The sequence below is a fragment of the Mesoplodon densirostris genome, chromosome 1 (assembly GCF_025265405.1).
Source record: "Mesoplodon densirostris isolate mMesDen1 chromosome 1, mMesDen1 primary haplotype, whole genome shotgun sequence".
NCBI classification, from domain to species: Eukaryota; Metazoa; Chordata; class Mammalia; order Artiodactyla; family Ziphiidae; genus Mesoplodon; species Mesoplodon densirostris.
This window is the reverse complement of record NC_082661.1, coordinates 53,526,244-53,542,335: the sequence shown is the minus strand read 5'-3', so window position 1 is coordinate 53,542,335 and position 16,092 is coordinate 53,526,244. Positions and strand designations below refer to the sequence as shown.

Sequence of the window (16,092 nt, the reverse complement as noted above, 5' to 3'; positions counted from 1 at the left end):
CCAGGATTTTAGGAAGACGTTAGGTTTCCAGGGACTGACTCATACTAACCAGATTCATATACCAAAAGACAAATATACAAACAGTACGTCATTTTATTTTTTACAATGTGAATTTGTTTTTTCCAGTGACTTGAATATACATGAGCACAATCCAGGATGATTCTTCCCTACAAGAGCAAACCAGGGAAGACAGAACACACAAAGAAAGGCTGACATATGGGTATTTGGAGGCTGACCATTTTGGGGGCCATTCCATTCAGACCACCAATGTAGGTCTTCATGAATCACTGGAAAGTTGAAACTTTCTTTCTCTCTCTCTTTCACACACACACACACACACACACACACACACACACACACACATGATACTGGATAAATACTAACACATTCTTGCTTTCAAGTTCCTGATTTTTCTTCAAACAGGGTTCAATAAAACTGACTGCATGTTAGTTGGGTCAATAATTGTTCAGTCCCCATTGGCTCAGCCAATCATTTAGAGAAAACATCTTTATTATTTCAACAGATGGCTGCTGTCATCCACTGCACTTATATTTGTTCTGATTTGGGGAGTGTCTGTCAGTCTCATATACCAAACAATCAGAGTTGAGTCTTAAGTCTCACAAGGCATAGAAGAAATGCCTTTACAAATCTAGATCAGGGGTTGGCAAACTACAGCCTGGGAGCCAAATCCAGCCTGCCACCTGTTCTTGTAAATAACATTTTATTTGAACTCATCCATGCTCATTAACTTACATATTGTCTGGGGTTGCTTTCACACTACATCAGCAGAGTTGAGTAGTAGTAATGGAGCTTCAAGTATCTCCTATCTGGCTTTCTTTATAGAAAAACACAAGTTTGCTGACCTATGATGTAGACAGTGGCTTTGTCATTTTCCAACCAAATAATTTCTCTAACCAATAGCAACAGCCCCCAAGTTAAAGTCAGATGTACCCTACAGGTGATGGGCAGGAAATAGCCATATATGGAAATCCCACATTCACATGCACTGGTGCTCTCATGGTTCTGATCCCAGGTTTCAGTAGCTCAAAAAAAAATCCATTTCCATAGTAAAACTGCTGTGGGTCACACTGCAGAGATCAATACTAAACAAAGACCCTCAGCCTGGCCAGAACATTAACAAAGACACGGATCCTCCAAGAAAATCCATCACTGTGCTCTATAAATTATTCAGCTCTTTGGGTTCCAGTTTTCTTGTCTGTAAAATCAAATAGCCCATCCTTCAAAACAGGTCATTGTGAAGATCAAAATGAGAGAAAACAAGAAAAAAATTTGTAAGGTCATCTGTTGTAAGGTCTTTCGTAAATGTGAGAGGAAGTACAGTAACTTTAGACATCACTGCATCACATTGGTTTTTATATTTAGCAAAGAGTCAAGACAATATGGGGTCTCTTAGGTGATACTAGCAAGATAGCTTTCTTGCATCACTTGCTGTCCCCAAATTTCCTCAGTTGTTACCCAAAGGCCTTGGCACAAACAGCATGGATGCTCCCTTCATTAGAAGCCACTCCTTCAGAGAAGACAGAACATTGGCCCTTCTTCTGGGAACGTTTGTCTTCTCCTATGTGCAGAGATGACATCTCAGAGGTTTCACAGCTTTAAGCAAACTGAACAGGAATCCTCCTTTGAAGTGGCTTACTGAGTGACTCAGAAGGCTCTGAGACACCCTCAGGAACCCAGGTAAGTTTCAGTTAGAATCACAAATGCTGCTACACGGGGACAGAGGTGAGCTGTCTGCCAGACAGCATTGAGTGTACTGTGCCACCTGCCACAGAGGGTCTCTCAGATCCCTCCAGCCTGACATTCTGAGAGTAAATGAGCAGTAGTCTCCTGGGCATCATCTAAACCTCTAGGAATTACTGAAAATCAGATGATTATCTCTAGGCAGAATGGCACCCGGAGAAAAAAATGTTAGAATCCATGTGTCCACAGTGAGGGTCTCTGCATGTGTGTGTATGTGGCTGTACAAATGTGGCAAATGCATAAAAAGACTATGTGTGAGTGCCTACGAGTTAGCATAAATGGAATCAAGATGCAGTAAAGGAAAGTAGCAAGGACTATCAACTCTGGAATCAAGTGCATGGTCCAATTTCTACAGCTGCCACTTCCTAGCTGTGTACTTGTGGGCAACATAGATTAGATCACTGCTCAGCAAAATATGTCCTGCCCTACCATTACCTCCATGGGAGAACTATCCTTTCCTGCCTTGTTTAAAGTTTAGTTTTGGCCATGAGACTTGCTTTGGCAGGTAGAATATGGGCAGAAATGGCAGTGTTAAGGAGCTTAATTGGCATCACATGTTTTTGCTCATTTCTCTGATATCATTTGACATCTCCATGAAAGAAGCCTGCCCCAGGTAGCCACTGACTCTCCATCCTGAGCCCCAAGTAGGACACACAGAGCCGAGCCACCATAGTCAACCCACTGACCTATGGATTGTGTGAAAATAAGTGCTTGTTGCTATATATCACTGCAAATTTGCCTTTATTTGTTACACAGTAAAAACTGACTGATACAGGCAAGTTACTTACTCACCCTGTTCCTTCTCCAGGTAAGCGGGGAGAAGAGTGGTGCCTGCTGCAAAGTGTTGTCATAAGAATTCAATGAGTTAACGTATATAAAGCACTTAGAACACTTTCTGGCACATAGTAAGTGCTTATATAAGTGTTAGCTGTTGTTGTTGTTGTGTGTAAATGTATGAGTAAGCAGATACCCAAGTAGGTAAGAGTGGGTGAGCATGGACTCAGGTGTCAGAGTGAGCATGTGGGAGGTGAAGAGGGAGAGTGGTTGGGAGCAGGCGTGTAGGCACCTGTGTGCACGGCCCTCAGCAGAAGTACTCGTTGATCCGTCTGCCTACCCTGATGCCCAAGGCCTGAGAGTCCAGGCTGGAGCGGGAAGAGAGGAGCCTGTCGGCCTCACTGAGGCTGTGCTGGGACAGCTCCTCTGAGCCATCTTCACTGTGGCCCAGTCTCTCCAGGTTGACGTAGGCACCTGTGGCCTCGGCAGAACCCCTGGTGTGGCACTTGCGCCAGCGGCTCTGGAGAGCACCGCAGCAGACGAGCAGCGTGAGGGGCAGGGCGATGATGGCAGCCACACTGATCACCACCACGTTGATGAGCCACTGAGTGGCTTCAGCATCCACCACCTCGTCAGTGGAGAAGATGACACACTGCTCCTTCCGGGGCACCAGGCCCTGCACGCAGATGCACGCCACGTACTTGATCTTGGGCACCAGCCCATGGATGGTGACACTGGTCTTCCCAGGCTGCACAACCATCCGCCGCATGGCCTGCTGCCCAAAGACCGCGTAGAGGACGCTGAAGGAAGTTGTGTTCCCAGCCTGGGGGGCCTTCCACACCAATGTCACGCTCTGGTAAGTGTCCCCTACCACCTTGAGAGAGCTCACCCTTTGGGCCTCCTGGGGTCCTGCCTGCACATCCAAGTGCTCTGCTGGGGCCCCCATCTGGAAGGGCTGGAGGATCCGTTGCTCCTTCGTGTTGGGCACAGAGGGCCGAGTGGCCGGGACAGCAGGCTCGGGGATGTGGGGGACATGCCTGGCCACCATCTTGTTGTATGCAGCTGCTTCTGCTCCCTCACCTGTCCTTGCCCACAGTGCCGCTGGGCCCCCACTGTGTTCCGTGGATGTCTGGGGCTCAGAGACGACCAGGGAGATGAGAGTCTCAGAGGCTCCAAGGAAGTTCTTGGCCTGGCAGATGTAGTCTCCAGAGTCAAGGTGGGACACAGCAGGCAGGCCCAGCAGAGTCCAGATCGTGCCATCACTGGAGACTTCTTGGTGCACTGTGGGGAAGAGGCACATGTGGGAGAATGAACGGGCCCATCTGCCCCAAGCTTCCTTCCAGGGCCGAGTTCACAGCCCCTGGACTGTGTACATTCTGCCAAACACCGTTATCCCGAGAACAGACTGGGCATCACTGAACTTTTCTTAGATTAGCCATGGGGATGGAGATCACCTGGGCTCAAATGTGGGGAGACACAGGCTGAGGCAGAGTCTAAGAATGATCAGGCTTCTAAATCTGAGATGCTCCAACTGTGTCTTTCAAGGGCCTGAGCTCTGCAGAGCTGACCCGTCAGGGGTGGCAGGCTGATGCTTTGGGAGTGTGGTGGGTTGGGTGAACCTGAGGCGGAGGCCCAGCTAGAAGTGGTCTGCACACCCCTGCCTGGCCCCACTGCCACTTCAATCACAGCATCTCCAACTTTCTGTATTACATTAGTGGAGCTCCTTACACAGTTTTGTTTGTACATTGATTTCAAGCCCACAGTCCTAGAGCAACGCTTGCCAACCTAGTTGGGGGAAACACAGAAGAAAGCTGGTAGGGATGGGAGGTGTTCTGGTCAGGTGCCAAGAAATTATTCCTCCTTCACCCTCTTTCTGCAGGTAGGTGGGCTGTGACCCCTGCAAACCTCCCCCACCAAGTGCCAGGGAGGGACCACCTCTGTCTGCACAGCAAAAAGGGCACAGGCAGTTCCTCCTTGTATGAGCTGTGTGATGCAGACCAACCATTTAGCCTCAGTTTACTTATACCCCAAATAGAAGGATAATCAGTTTGTTCTTTAAAGTTCAGTGACACTTTGTACGTAATACATTTAACACATGAAGCGCTCAATAGATGGTAACTTCTAGCATTAATTACTCCTAGTGATACTGGCTTCATATTTACAACTTGGAACCTTACTATCAATAATAAATACACTAAGAGAGCATCTTCTACCAAAAAGCCAGTGTTTTGCTCCTCTCAGGGTGGACCCCAAGTCTTTGATAGAGTGGCTGGTGGAATATGACAGGACAGGTTGAGATCCATTGTTATTACTGAAGCCACTGTCCTCATGCCCAGCCTCTGGGCACAGTCCCCCAACTCCACTCAGACAGGATGGGAGTAAAGAGCCTTGCTTAGCCTACCTCCGTCTCCCTGGCAAACCTGAAGCCCCATGTGGGATGATGACCCACCCGCCCCAGTCTGGATCTCAGCACAGCCGTCCCCAGAGCTCACACACCTGTGCCGTTGAGTGGGTGCCCATTGGCCCTACTCCAGCTCATTTCCGGCCCAGGGACCCCGGAGGCCCCACAGCGTAGCAATACTGCACTGCCCAAGGGGGACCTGATGCTGGCCGCCCCCGGACGGAGCTCCGGACTCTGGCACTTCCTCAGTTCCAGCTGGCTGAAGGCCACTCCGGCCAGGCTGCGCGGGCTGGCACACCTCAGCCTGGCCTCTATGAAGGCCAGGTTTGGGGCCCAGCCTTCCAGGAGACGGACCAGCTCATAGAGTCGGCAGTCACACACCCAGGGGTTGTCCTGCAGCCCTGCAGGGGTGAAAGGCAAGGCAGGAGGTGAGCCCTAGATATTCAGATCCCCAGGCCCAGCCCCCCGTCTCCCCCAGGGAGGACAAGGCACGTTGTGAGCTCAGGGTAAGCAGAACTGGCCTCCAGACCCGGCTCCTTGCTTCACTACAACCTTAAGCCTCGTTCTTCATCTAGAATGACAGCATTACTCCCGTGTCTGGGTGGCTATAAGCATAAATAAAGATAAATGATATTAAGCACTGGGTAAGCCATACAGCATGCTGACAAAATTGGCAGTTACTGTTGCCACTCTTGGACTGATCCCCTCAGGCTACCAGCCAGGCAGTGGGTATTTCTGCAATAACTGCAATATGCCAGAATCCATCCATTTCTAGAAATGCTTCATGAACCCGACCCCCCCACCCCCCACCCTTTTTTTTTGGCCTTGCCTTGCAGCTTGCAGGATCTTAGTTCTCTGACCAGGGACCGAACCCAGGCCCCCTGCAGTGGAAGCCTGGAGTCCTAACCACTGGACCTCCAGGGAATTCCTGACCCCTGTCCTCCCAGTATAAGTGGCATTTTCAGCATCACCCCAGCAAAGAGTGTGGCTGTTCTGAGCCATGGTCCCTTTGACACAGGCTCCAAAAGACAAGAGTGAGGATGATAGGGAATCAAATCTTATGTTATATTCCCAGCCCTCTTTACTTTAAAATTGAACACTTTTATAGAGCTGAAAGCAGGTCACTGCACCTACCCTGTCAAATAACCTTCAACATATAGAGAGGTATTGTGGGTCCTCCATTCTAAGACACAGTTCCTTTTCATATGTTTGCATTTCTAAATACAAAATGAATGCATTTAATGTGATGTCCTTTCTACCCTCCATGGATTGTTATTAAATTTGATAGCATCTAATCAATAGCATATTATATGTTTGCGTACATGTATTTGATATATTTGGAAACGGAAATGTCAAGGGTTGGGGAAGGTGGATTCAGACCTGCTTGTATATCCGTGACTACCGGGTCTTTTAGAGCACTAGCTGGGAAGGCACCAGCTCCTCTCCTATTCCCCACCCCCATCCCAGCCAGGTGACGGCTACCTTGTGTCACTGGTTAAATGCATTTCATGATGCATCTGCACCCCAAGAGTCATCACTGCCCAGCTCTGGTGGTGAGCTATCTGACTTCACACAGAATCCCCAAAGAATTAACGCAAATGGCAAAGTTAAAGGACAATGAAACTTTCACCAGTCAGACTGGCAAAAATTAAACATTCTGACCACTTTAATTGTTAGCTTCATGAGGGAATAGATGTTCATCCATCTTGTTCACTGCTGTATCCGCAGCACCTAGAACGGAGCCCACACATTGGCTGGCACTCAAATAAGCTTGCAGACTGGACACAAGCATGGATGGTCGTGCACACTACTGGTGGCAGGTAAGAACTGGCACTTTAGAGACTATGATTAATATTAAAACATCTAATGTGCATACTCCATGACCCAGCAATTCCACTTCTCAGTTCCTATTCTAGAGAAACATTTGTCTCGGTGCATGAGGATGCATTGTCAAGAATGTTCTCTGTGGCATCACAGGTGTTAACAAAATAATAGAAACAATTTAAAGGCCCATAAAAGGAGGAATGGCTAAATAAACTGTAGTATAACTGTACGATGGAATATTATGCCAGAGTTTTAAAAAATGAAGTTGATCCATTTGTAGTAACTTACAAAGATCTCCAAGACATATTGCGGGGCAAAAAAAGTACTGGTTGATACATATGATATGATGAAATTTTATGCAAAACACACAGCTAAAATTTCTATGTGCATGTATGTTTGTATATGCATGTGTATGTAAATGTAAACGATAGGGAACATGCAAATAAACATAACAGTGGCTACCTTTTAGGAGGGGGAGAAGGAATTATAATCAGAAGAGGGCATAAAATATAAATATATATATATAGGACATTCAAAGTTGATTTTCAAAGAAACAACGTCTTTCCATGTAAGTACTACCCTATACAATGTCCTTTATCAGGTGAGATAGTCTGTAGGGTGGATGGAGCTGGAATGGGCTTTGCTGTTCCCTGCCCCACATCCAGGAAGTGAGGGGTCTAAATATTCCCTCCTTGGGCTTCCCTGGTGGCGCAGTGGTTGAGAATCTGCCTGCCAATGCAGGGGACATGGGTTCGAGCCCTGGTATGGGAAGATCCCACATGCCGCAGAGCAACTAGGTCCGTGAGCCACAACTACTGAGCCTATGCGTCTGGAGCTTGTCCGCAACAAGAGAGGCTGCGACAGTGAGAGGCCCGCGCACCGCGATGAAGAGTGGCCCCCGTTCGCCGCAACTAGAGAAAGCCCTCGCACAGAAATGAAGACCCAACACAGACAAAAATAAACAAACAAACAAACAAAGATTCCCTCCTTGAGCGACTCTCCCAGGCCTCAGGGCAAGAGCTGCCCCAAACTGCCCTAAGATTGCTCCAGCCCTCAGTGCTGGACCTCACGTGAGCCAAGGCATGCTCCGGGGACACCTGCCAGGAGGCCTCTCTTCTGACACTGCCCACCCACTCCCTACCACCCACTTTCTGCCAGGGCCTCACCATGATTCCCAACCCCTCACGGGACAGGGAAAAGGGGCAGAGCTGGGGTCTGAACTGCAGCAGTCTGGCTGGGAGCTTGAGCTCCTAAACCTACCTACCAATGTGTGTCTCTCATTCAATCTTTACTCAAACCCAGAAGGCAAGTGTGACTTTCCAGGTAAAGAACTGAGTCTCAGAGCGGCTTTAATAAACATGCCTAAGACCCCCAAGTCTCACTAAATTGGTTCCAAGTGAAGGATGCCATCTCTTACCTAGGACCAGCTTGGCGTGGTGGCCGGGAAGGAAGGGTCCCGTCTGCAGGTGAGTCCAGGTGGTGAGCAGCTCCTCGGGGAGCCTCAGCAGCTGGTTGCTGGAGAGGTCAAGGAAGGTGAGGTTCCCCAAGAAGCGCGCGGCCTCCGGGGGCACAGCCGAGAGGCGGTTGGCCTGCAGGTCCAGCAGCCGCAGCTTGGGGGCGTCCCTGAGCGCCGCCCAGGGGAAGGTGGCCAGGCGGTTCCCGGGCATGCGGAGCTCGCGCAGGCGGCGCAGGCCCCTCAGCATCAGAGCGTTGAGCTCGCAGAGCGCGTTGTAGGGCAGCCACAGCTGCTCCAGGCGGCCCAACGGCTTGAAGGCCTCCCCGGGCACCCTGCGAATGGCCGTCCGCTCCAGGCGCAGGCTGGAGGTGTCCAGAGGGACAGATGCTGGGGGCAGGGTCATGTCAGGGTCGTTGCACACCACTGTCCTGGTTACAGAAATGGGAGTATTTGAGCAAAGGTCCTGTGGGGTCGGAGATTCCCCCTTACTTAACCTCCTTTCAAGAGTCCCCCCTGGTGCGCACAGCCTCATAGGACACCAAACCCAGACTGTGGTGTGCCCCGGAGGTGGGCTAGTAACAAGATTCCTTCTGTTTTCTCTTTGGGAGCTTCTTGCTTGCAGAGCCTCTCACAAGTGTCCCAGGAGGGCCGTTTGGTCTCGGTCACTGGCCTGAAGGACCTCAAGCTTGAACTACTATGTCGCCTTACAGCCTACACCACCTGCAGTGCACTAAGAATTAATAGTATTTCTAAATCCTGAGATCATTTTGTGCATTGCAGCATTTCATCTATGAGTTAAAAGGGTTCCTTTGTTAAATTATAGCTCAGTTTTTGTGACTGCTTTGGCTTTTCTTCATTTAAAAAATATATATATAGCAATGGCATCAGAACTGGAAGCCACACACGGGATGCCTCGAGCCTCTCCTGACACTGAGGGACCACGAGATGATCAAGGTGTTTAAAAGATAGAATTTTGCAGCCCCACAGCTGGATTCACCTCTGGGTTCTTCGCTTGCTGGCTGTGTATCCTTGAGTCTATTATGTAACCTCTATTTTCTTCAGTTTCCCCAGAATAATAGACTCCACTGCACAGGGTGGTTTGGGTGTTTAAATGAGTTCATGTGTGTATCAGCTCTGCATACCTGTCACCTGTAGAAGCCCAATTGCTATTGACCACTGTTGTAAGTTTCTGCATCCCAGCACTGCAAGTACATCAGTTCGGTCTTACCAGCTCCTTCCAATGCTCCTTCTGCCCAAACAGTGACTTCTTAAAGCTCGTTCTATTAAGTTTGACACTAAAGCAGATAGATAACAGGAGGCAGTCCCCGCCCTCGAGGAGCTGACAATGCAGGACTGTGTTAAATGCCATCACTGACAGCAGCACACACACAGGTGGTAAAAAGGGAAAGATTCTCGGGCCTCCCTGGTGGCGCAGTGGTTGAGAGTCTGCCTGCCGATGCAGGGGATGCGGGTTCATGCCCCGGTCCGAGAGGATCCCACATGCCGCGGAGCGGCTGGGCCCGTGAGCCATGGCCGCTGAGCCTGTGCATCTGGGGCCTGTGCTCCACAAAGGGAGAGGCACAACAGTGAGAGGCCTGCGTACCGCAAAAAAAAAAGGGGGGGGAATGATTCTCAAGAGAACGAAACCTTGAGTCTGGCTGTGAGGGACCCAGCCTTTATGCAGCCCCAGTTGCATCTGGAGGATGTTTCTGCTCACACTGAAGGTGATGGGGTGGGAGTGAGGTGGGGATATTGTTTAGCTTTGCTAAGAGAGGTTGTTCTCTTGTCAGGTCATAACGCATTGCTCATATCATTCTTCCTGACACCACACACACACACACACGCACACACACACTCGCTCCACCAGCATCCCTCAGCTTAACTTGCATACAGTACTCAAAGTCAGCTGGGCTTGGCTTGTTTTTGTCAATGGTGTGCACAAAAGGCCCAGTTACTTCCGCCCACTCGTATTCATTCTTTAGATACACATGGAACCCCTACTGAGTGACAGAAGAATATCAGACTCACAGCCCCTGTCCCCATACAGCTTATAATCCAGCAAAGGAAGAAAAAGCATTGGAGGCAATGATACCTTCAGTGCTAATGGAAGCTTGGGTGTTGCAAGGAGGAAGGTCTGAATGTAGGTGGGAGGAAGGAAGTTGATGGGAAAACATGTGCTGGAAGGGGGAGAAAACGGTCAATGGAGGAATCAAAGAAACCGATAAGAGCCAGCACAGGCCAACCACATGGCTCCTGGTGGGGCAAACCAGGCATGAAGGACAAGGGGAAACATCTCTCCAGGTGCCCAGACTCACCCCCACCCCCACCCCAGGAAACCCCAGGACCCACAAGTACACACACTCTGTTCATGATAGGGGAGCGTGGATCACAGGCAGGTCCATCAGGTGCTCAGATGTAAGGGCTAGGCCCTCCAAGGGACCCTGGTTAAAGATGGGGTGAGGAAGGTGTCTGAGACACAAAAGAAGACTCTGTCTGACAGCACAACCTGTGCCCTTGGCCACTGGGGATCTCGGGTTTCCCAATAGCCTTTCATGGCCTCGTTCCCCTCATTCCTCACACTCCATGCAGATGGGCCGGTGCCTATCAGCTGTGGGACTTCTGGGCAGGTAGAACTGATGGTGAGAGCTCTGGCTTCAGAGGACGCATAACCACTAGCTGATGTTAGGGGCCCTGGAAACTGCCCTGGGAATTTCATTTCCCAGCCTAAAGTCAACCTGCTGTCAGAAGCCCTCCCTGGTCCCTGCCCATGGCAGCATCACCAGGTAAGAAGAGCTCTTGAAACGGAACTGAAGTTCTGGGTTCCAGGACCAGCTCTGCCACTGATGCTGTATGACTTTGAGCCCTGTGCTCTCTGTAGGCTGTAAGGGAGGCTCTTTGCCACCCTGGTCACACTGTCCTTGGCCATGGGCTATTCCTGGCCTATTCAGGGCTTAGCCCTGGTTTCTCTTGGGGAGAAGATCCTTACCTCTGATGATCCATATGAGTTGGAGCATCACAGCTTTGGGCCAAAAATGGAGCTCTTCCTGTTCTTCAGACCACATGGGGTATCCTTTCTTGGGGGTGTCTCACCTTTCTCTACCTCCCCTCACACCCAATCAGCCTGACCTATTGCTAAGATCATTGAAAGAGTTGCACTGAGGGCTTCCCTGGGGGCGCAGTGGTTGAGAGTCCGCCTGCCAATGCAGGGGACACGGGTTCATGCCCCAGTCCGGGAAGATCCCACATGCCGCGGAGCAGCTGGACCCGTGAGCCATGGCCGCTGAGCCTGTGCGTCCGGAGCCTGTGCTCCGCAACGGGAGAGGCCACAACAGTGAGAGGCCCGCATACCGCAAAAAAAAAAAAAAAAAGAGTTGCACTGATAACATTGCTGTCCTGATCAGAAGCCATCAGTGGCTCCCCAACACCCATCTAAGACAAGGGAGAAAGGGAGGATGGAATTCCACAAGGTTGGAAAGATGGTAGGAAAGACCCTAAACCAGAGACTGAAGTCTCTGCGTAAGTTGGGAAATGCTGTGATCATTAATGGATGGGCTGAAGAGGTCAGAGAAAAGATAGTTTAAAGACTGCCAAAGAGAGATAGGGAATGAGCCATGGGGGAAGAGCAAGGGTCCACAAACCACGGGAGCCTTGGGGACGTCCCAGGGAGAGGAGGAGGAGAGGATGGAGGTGCTCTCAGGGCTCAGATGGGGGATGAGGGAAGTCAAAGAAGAGGCTGAGGATGGAGGGACCCTTGCTTGCAATGGAATGGGCACTCCTGGCCTTTCTGAGAGCCCATTGAAAGGGGTCAAGGCCGAGGCTCCTGGGGGCTGGGCCAGAGGAGACCCAAAGTGGGAAGAGTATGAGGAATCAGGTGGTCCCATCATGGGTGGGGCGGAAACACCTGGGATATGATTGGGTACCCCCAGGAGGTGGGGCAAGAGAATGGAAGAGTCCTGGGAAAGAAGGGGCTGGGGAGATAGAGGATGGTAGGGGGCAAGAGAGAAGGAGAGGAAAAGAAAAAGGTAAGGGGGAGACTTCCTGTGCCCTTAAAGAGGGTTCCACTCACAGGATCCTGGAGGAAGACTCAGGAAGGATTTCTGGAGCTGGCACACCGGTGCCCCACCCCTGCCCCATGTGTGAAGGTACCTGGTACGTCCACTCCACCCCCGAGGCAGAGCCACACCCTGCTGACTGGAAGAAATGCAGCCCAGACAAGACCCACGAGACCCTTGGGTCTTGAGGGCCAGGGAGATGGAGGTTTCACCCCGCCACGGTCCTAGGGCCATGCATCCAACCCCTCCCAGCCCAGCCTAGCTGGTGGAGCCTTGGAGGCTGGGCAACCCACCCCGCACACCTGGTGCCATACCTGGCTTTGCTGCCATCGCCCAGGACATGGAGGCTGCAGCTGCACTGAGAAGGGCAGGCGCCCCGGGCCTGCAGGGGTCCTCCGAGGGCCAGGAGCCACAGAATGCCCACTGCCACCCTCATGGCTCCTGGCTCCTCTGTAGCCCGGGCAGGGGCCTGTCCCTGACTGCTCTGTCCTGCCGGCCCAGCAAACCCAGCAGCTGCCCGCCGGCTCATCAGCTGCCCACACCCCCAACTGAAGCCATCGGATAATCATGGACAGGCTGGGGATTAGGGAGGGGAGCCCTGGCCACAGCGGCTCAGCGGCTTATTGCTTCCTGGAATCACCCAGTCCTGAAGATGGGGGTGGGGCATCCCCTTCCAGAGCCACAGCCTCAGGCCCAGAGCACGCAGGGCCTGGCAGGAAGTGGGCAGCCACCCAGGGGCCGGCGGCTACTGGACTGCCCTATGCCAGCCAGGCTGCCAGGCAGCCAGGCTGCGGCTGCACAGACCCCACAGGGTGCCTGGGATCAAAAGAGATGAAGACAGAACGCTGGCCAGTGACCCTGTCTTATAGTGAAAAGGCATTGAGATGAAGGCGGTGAAGGCATTAGAAAGAGCCCAAGTGCTGGGCCGGGCCAGCTGGGTTCAAATCCCAGCTCTTCCATGTGCAGGCTGTGACGTTGGATAAGTCACACGGTCTCTCGTGGCCTCTGTGTCCTCATCTGCCAAAGGGAAGTAATGTTATTCAGGGTGTTTATGAAAATGAAACAACCCAAGTTTCTCAGACCTTGACAGCCTGTGGGAACAGAAGCTTTCTTGGGAGTAGTAAGTACCCAGTTCCACGGGCACTTCCAAGTACCTGCTCACGGAGGAGCTGGGAAGATTCAGCTATTTGGGGGCAACCGCAGAGGTGTCTCCCATGGACTCAGGAGCTCTCCCAGCCTGCCGGGCAAACAACTGCCTCCTGGGGTACCCTGTGGCACCGAGTCTCAGATCACTGCCATCTGAGCCTTCAGGACATTACCACCAATACCAAAGGCATGAGGTGTCTTGGCCTGAGGGTGGAGAGTGCCCCTCCCCTCAAGTTATCTCACTCCAAGGAGGGTCTCAGAGCAGGATCTCCCAGAGCTTTTAGAGAAGCTAAAAGCTTCTGTCGGTTTTTACTGATTGTCCCCTACCCCCAACCTCATCCCACCATAGACACCACCTTTCACTCATTTATTCTTCACGTTTGACTCCAAGGCTTTGCTCTTTGGCCCAGCAAACCCTACCTGGTTCCTATGGCTTTTCCAGAAGGTTCCTCAGCCCATGCGCCTAGACAAACCTACACCAGTGAGGTGTGACCAAGGCAGATACCTGGGGCCCCGGTATACACACAAAATACCTGTGCCAGGCCTGTTTGGACAATATTGGCTTCCAGGAAACATTGGTTCCCATTCCTTCCTCTCTTCCGATTCAACCAATGTGATTTTCTCAGTGTTTCCCACCTGTACCTCCTCCTCCCCAAACCAGAAATCCAGCCCTGCCCACTCCCACCTCTCTGGCTTTTTCTCCTCCTTTTGGCCATGCCGCATGGCATGTGGGATCTTAGTTCCCCAACCAGGGATCGAACCCGTGCCCGCCTGCAGTGGAAGCGCGTAGTCCTAACCACTGGACCACCAGGGACTTCCTGCTGGCTTTTCCTCCTTCTGTTGGGGATGCAACAACCCTGCTCTCTTTTGCCAGCCTAAATTCTAACCTTGGTTCCTGGTCCTGTCCTGCTTTCTCTTCTCCCTTGAAGTCTTTTGCAATCTTGCAGACATGAACAAAAAAACCTGACATATGTTGCTGGTTACAGTAATGCAAGATGGAAATCAGGAAAGGCAGGGAACACTCTCTGGTAACTGGGTAATCAAGGAAGGCTTCCAGGAACACGTGGACAGTCAGCTCAGCCCTGAGGGATGGTTAGCTTGGATAAAAGTGGGGGCCAACAAGAGGAAGGGCATGGGAAATGAACATTTACAGGATAAAATGAGCTGCTTGACCAGGAGCCCAGGCAGTAGGAGACTGGGCTTCCGTTCCAGCTCCATCCTTGAATCACTGCATGACCTCAGGCTAATTCTTTACTGCTTTGAGCCTCAGTTTCTTTGTGTGAAAAGAAAAGGATGATGGTATCTAATTTGTGCAGTTGTGGTAAGAATCCTCATAAGATCATTTAGCACAGTGCCTAGCCCTTAGTGAGCACTCAATAAATATTAGCTATATTACTGGTAGTGTAATAAGGAAGAACAAACCTGACTCCATGTTAGATCTGTTTCTTTAACTTTGTTATTCTATTGCTTTGGCTTAGAGTTAAGAATGTTGCCTATAGCCTGAAATATACAGAATAGCCCATTCTCAAAGCTCTGACCTTTAAGAGTATAACACTTTTCCATTCATAAAGAGATAAAGGGTTGCGGAAAGAGAATAACATTTGTCTTGTTGAAGGTTTACAGGAACATCAGTGGCCTGACATAGGTGGACAGCTGCAAGAACAAAGGATCTGACACCAAGAAGTCTGCAACAACCAACCATGCCCCTCCCTCACCTTGCCTTTAAAAATGCTTTGCTGAGGGGCTTCCCTGGTGGCGCAGTGGTTGAGAGTCCGCCTGCCGATGCAGGGGACACGGGTTCGTGCCCCGATCCCGGAAGATCCCACATGCAGCGGAGCGGCTGGGCCCGCGAGCCATGGCCGCGGAGCCTGTGTGTCCGGAGCCTGTGCTCTGCAACGGCAGAGGCCACAACAGTGAGAGGCCCGCGTACAGAAAAAAAAAAAAAAAAAAAAAAGCTTTGCTGAGTCGGCCTGCTGATGCAGGGGACACAGGTTCGTGCCCCGGTCCGGGAGGATACCACATGCCACGGGGCGGCTGGGCCCGTGAGCCATGGCTGCTGAGCCTGAGCCATGGTCGCTAAGCACGCGCGTCCGAGGCCTGTGCTCCGCAACTGGAGAGGCCACGACAGTGAGACGCCCGCATACGGCAAAAAAAAAAAAAAATGCTTTGCTGAAACCCTTCCAGGGAGTTTGCATTTTGGGGGGCACGAGCCACTCCTTCTCCTTGCATGGCCTGCAATAAACTTTTCTCTGCTTCAAACTGATGCTTACGTTTGTTTAGCCACACTGTGCATCGGGCACACGAGCTTATGTTCAGTAAAGGTAGCACTCTGAGCCTTGGTTTCTTTACCTGAAAATGAATTAAGTTGTTCTGGATTAGTGTTTCTTCTTTTTTCCTTTTCTTTTCTTCTCTTTTTTTCTTTTTTCTTTCTTTTTTTTTATCTGCACTGTGCAGCTGGTCGGATCTTAGTTCCCCTACCAGGGATTGGACCTAGGTCTTGGCAGTGAAAACAAAGAATCCTAACCACTGGACCCCCAGAGGATTCCCAGGAATAGTGTTTCTTGACGTAACTGTCACTATAAGCCAGTGTGTAATTTGTAGCAGTCCCTCATTTATAGAAGGCACAGCTCTTAGTGGGTCATGGGCCACTTACAAGAAGACAGAAGCCCCTCTGTCCC

At 50.9% G+C, this 16,092-nt stretch overlaps 1 protein-coding gene across 1 annotated transcript; it reads right to left on the bottom strand.

Annotated features, from left to right (window-relative positions):
• Positions 1–2,842: 2,842 nt before the first annotated feature.
• On the bottom strand, positions 2,843–12,826 carry LRIT1 (leucine rich repeat, Ig-like and transmembrane domains 1). The gene is made up of 4 exons (XM_060081273.1): positions 12,583–12,826; positions 8,178–8,644; positions 5,032–5,337; positions 2,843–3,816 (listed from the first exon to the last, which is right to left on the bottom strand). Exons 1-4 carry the CDS (start codon positions 12,795–12,797, stop codon positions 2,843–2,845), a joined length of 1,962 nt encoding a protein of 653 aa, XP_059937256.1. The 5' UTR covers positions 12,798–12,826.
• Between the last annotated feature and the right edge of the window lie 3,266 nt (positions 12,827–16,092).

What these genes read in the sequence shown, in the direction of transcription:
- LRIT1 (XM_060081273.1), bottom strand. Translation starts at nt 12,797, where the DNA reads ATGAGCCGGCGGGCAGCTGCTGGGTTTGCTGGGCCGGCAGGACAGAGC. An exon ending in CCACGCCAAGCTGGTCCTAG is followed by an intron (nt 5,338 to 8,177) that starts GTAAGAGATGGC and finishes TCACCCCTGCAG; the next exon opens with GGCTGCAGGACAACCCCTGG. An exon ending in GCACCCACTCAACGGCACAG is followed by an intron (nt 3,817 to 5,031) that starts GTGTGTGAGCTC and finishes TCTTCCCCACAG; the next exon opens with TGCACCAAGAAGTCTCCAGT.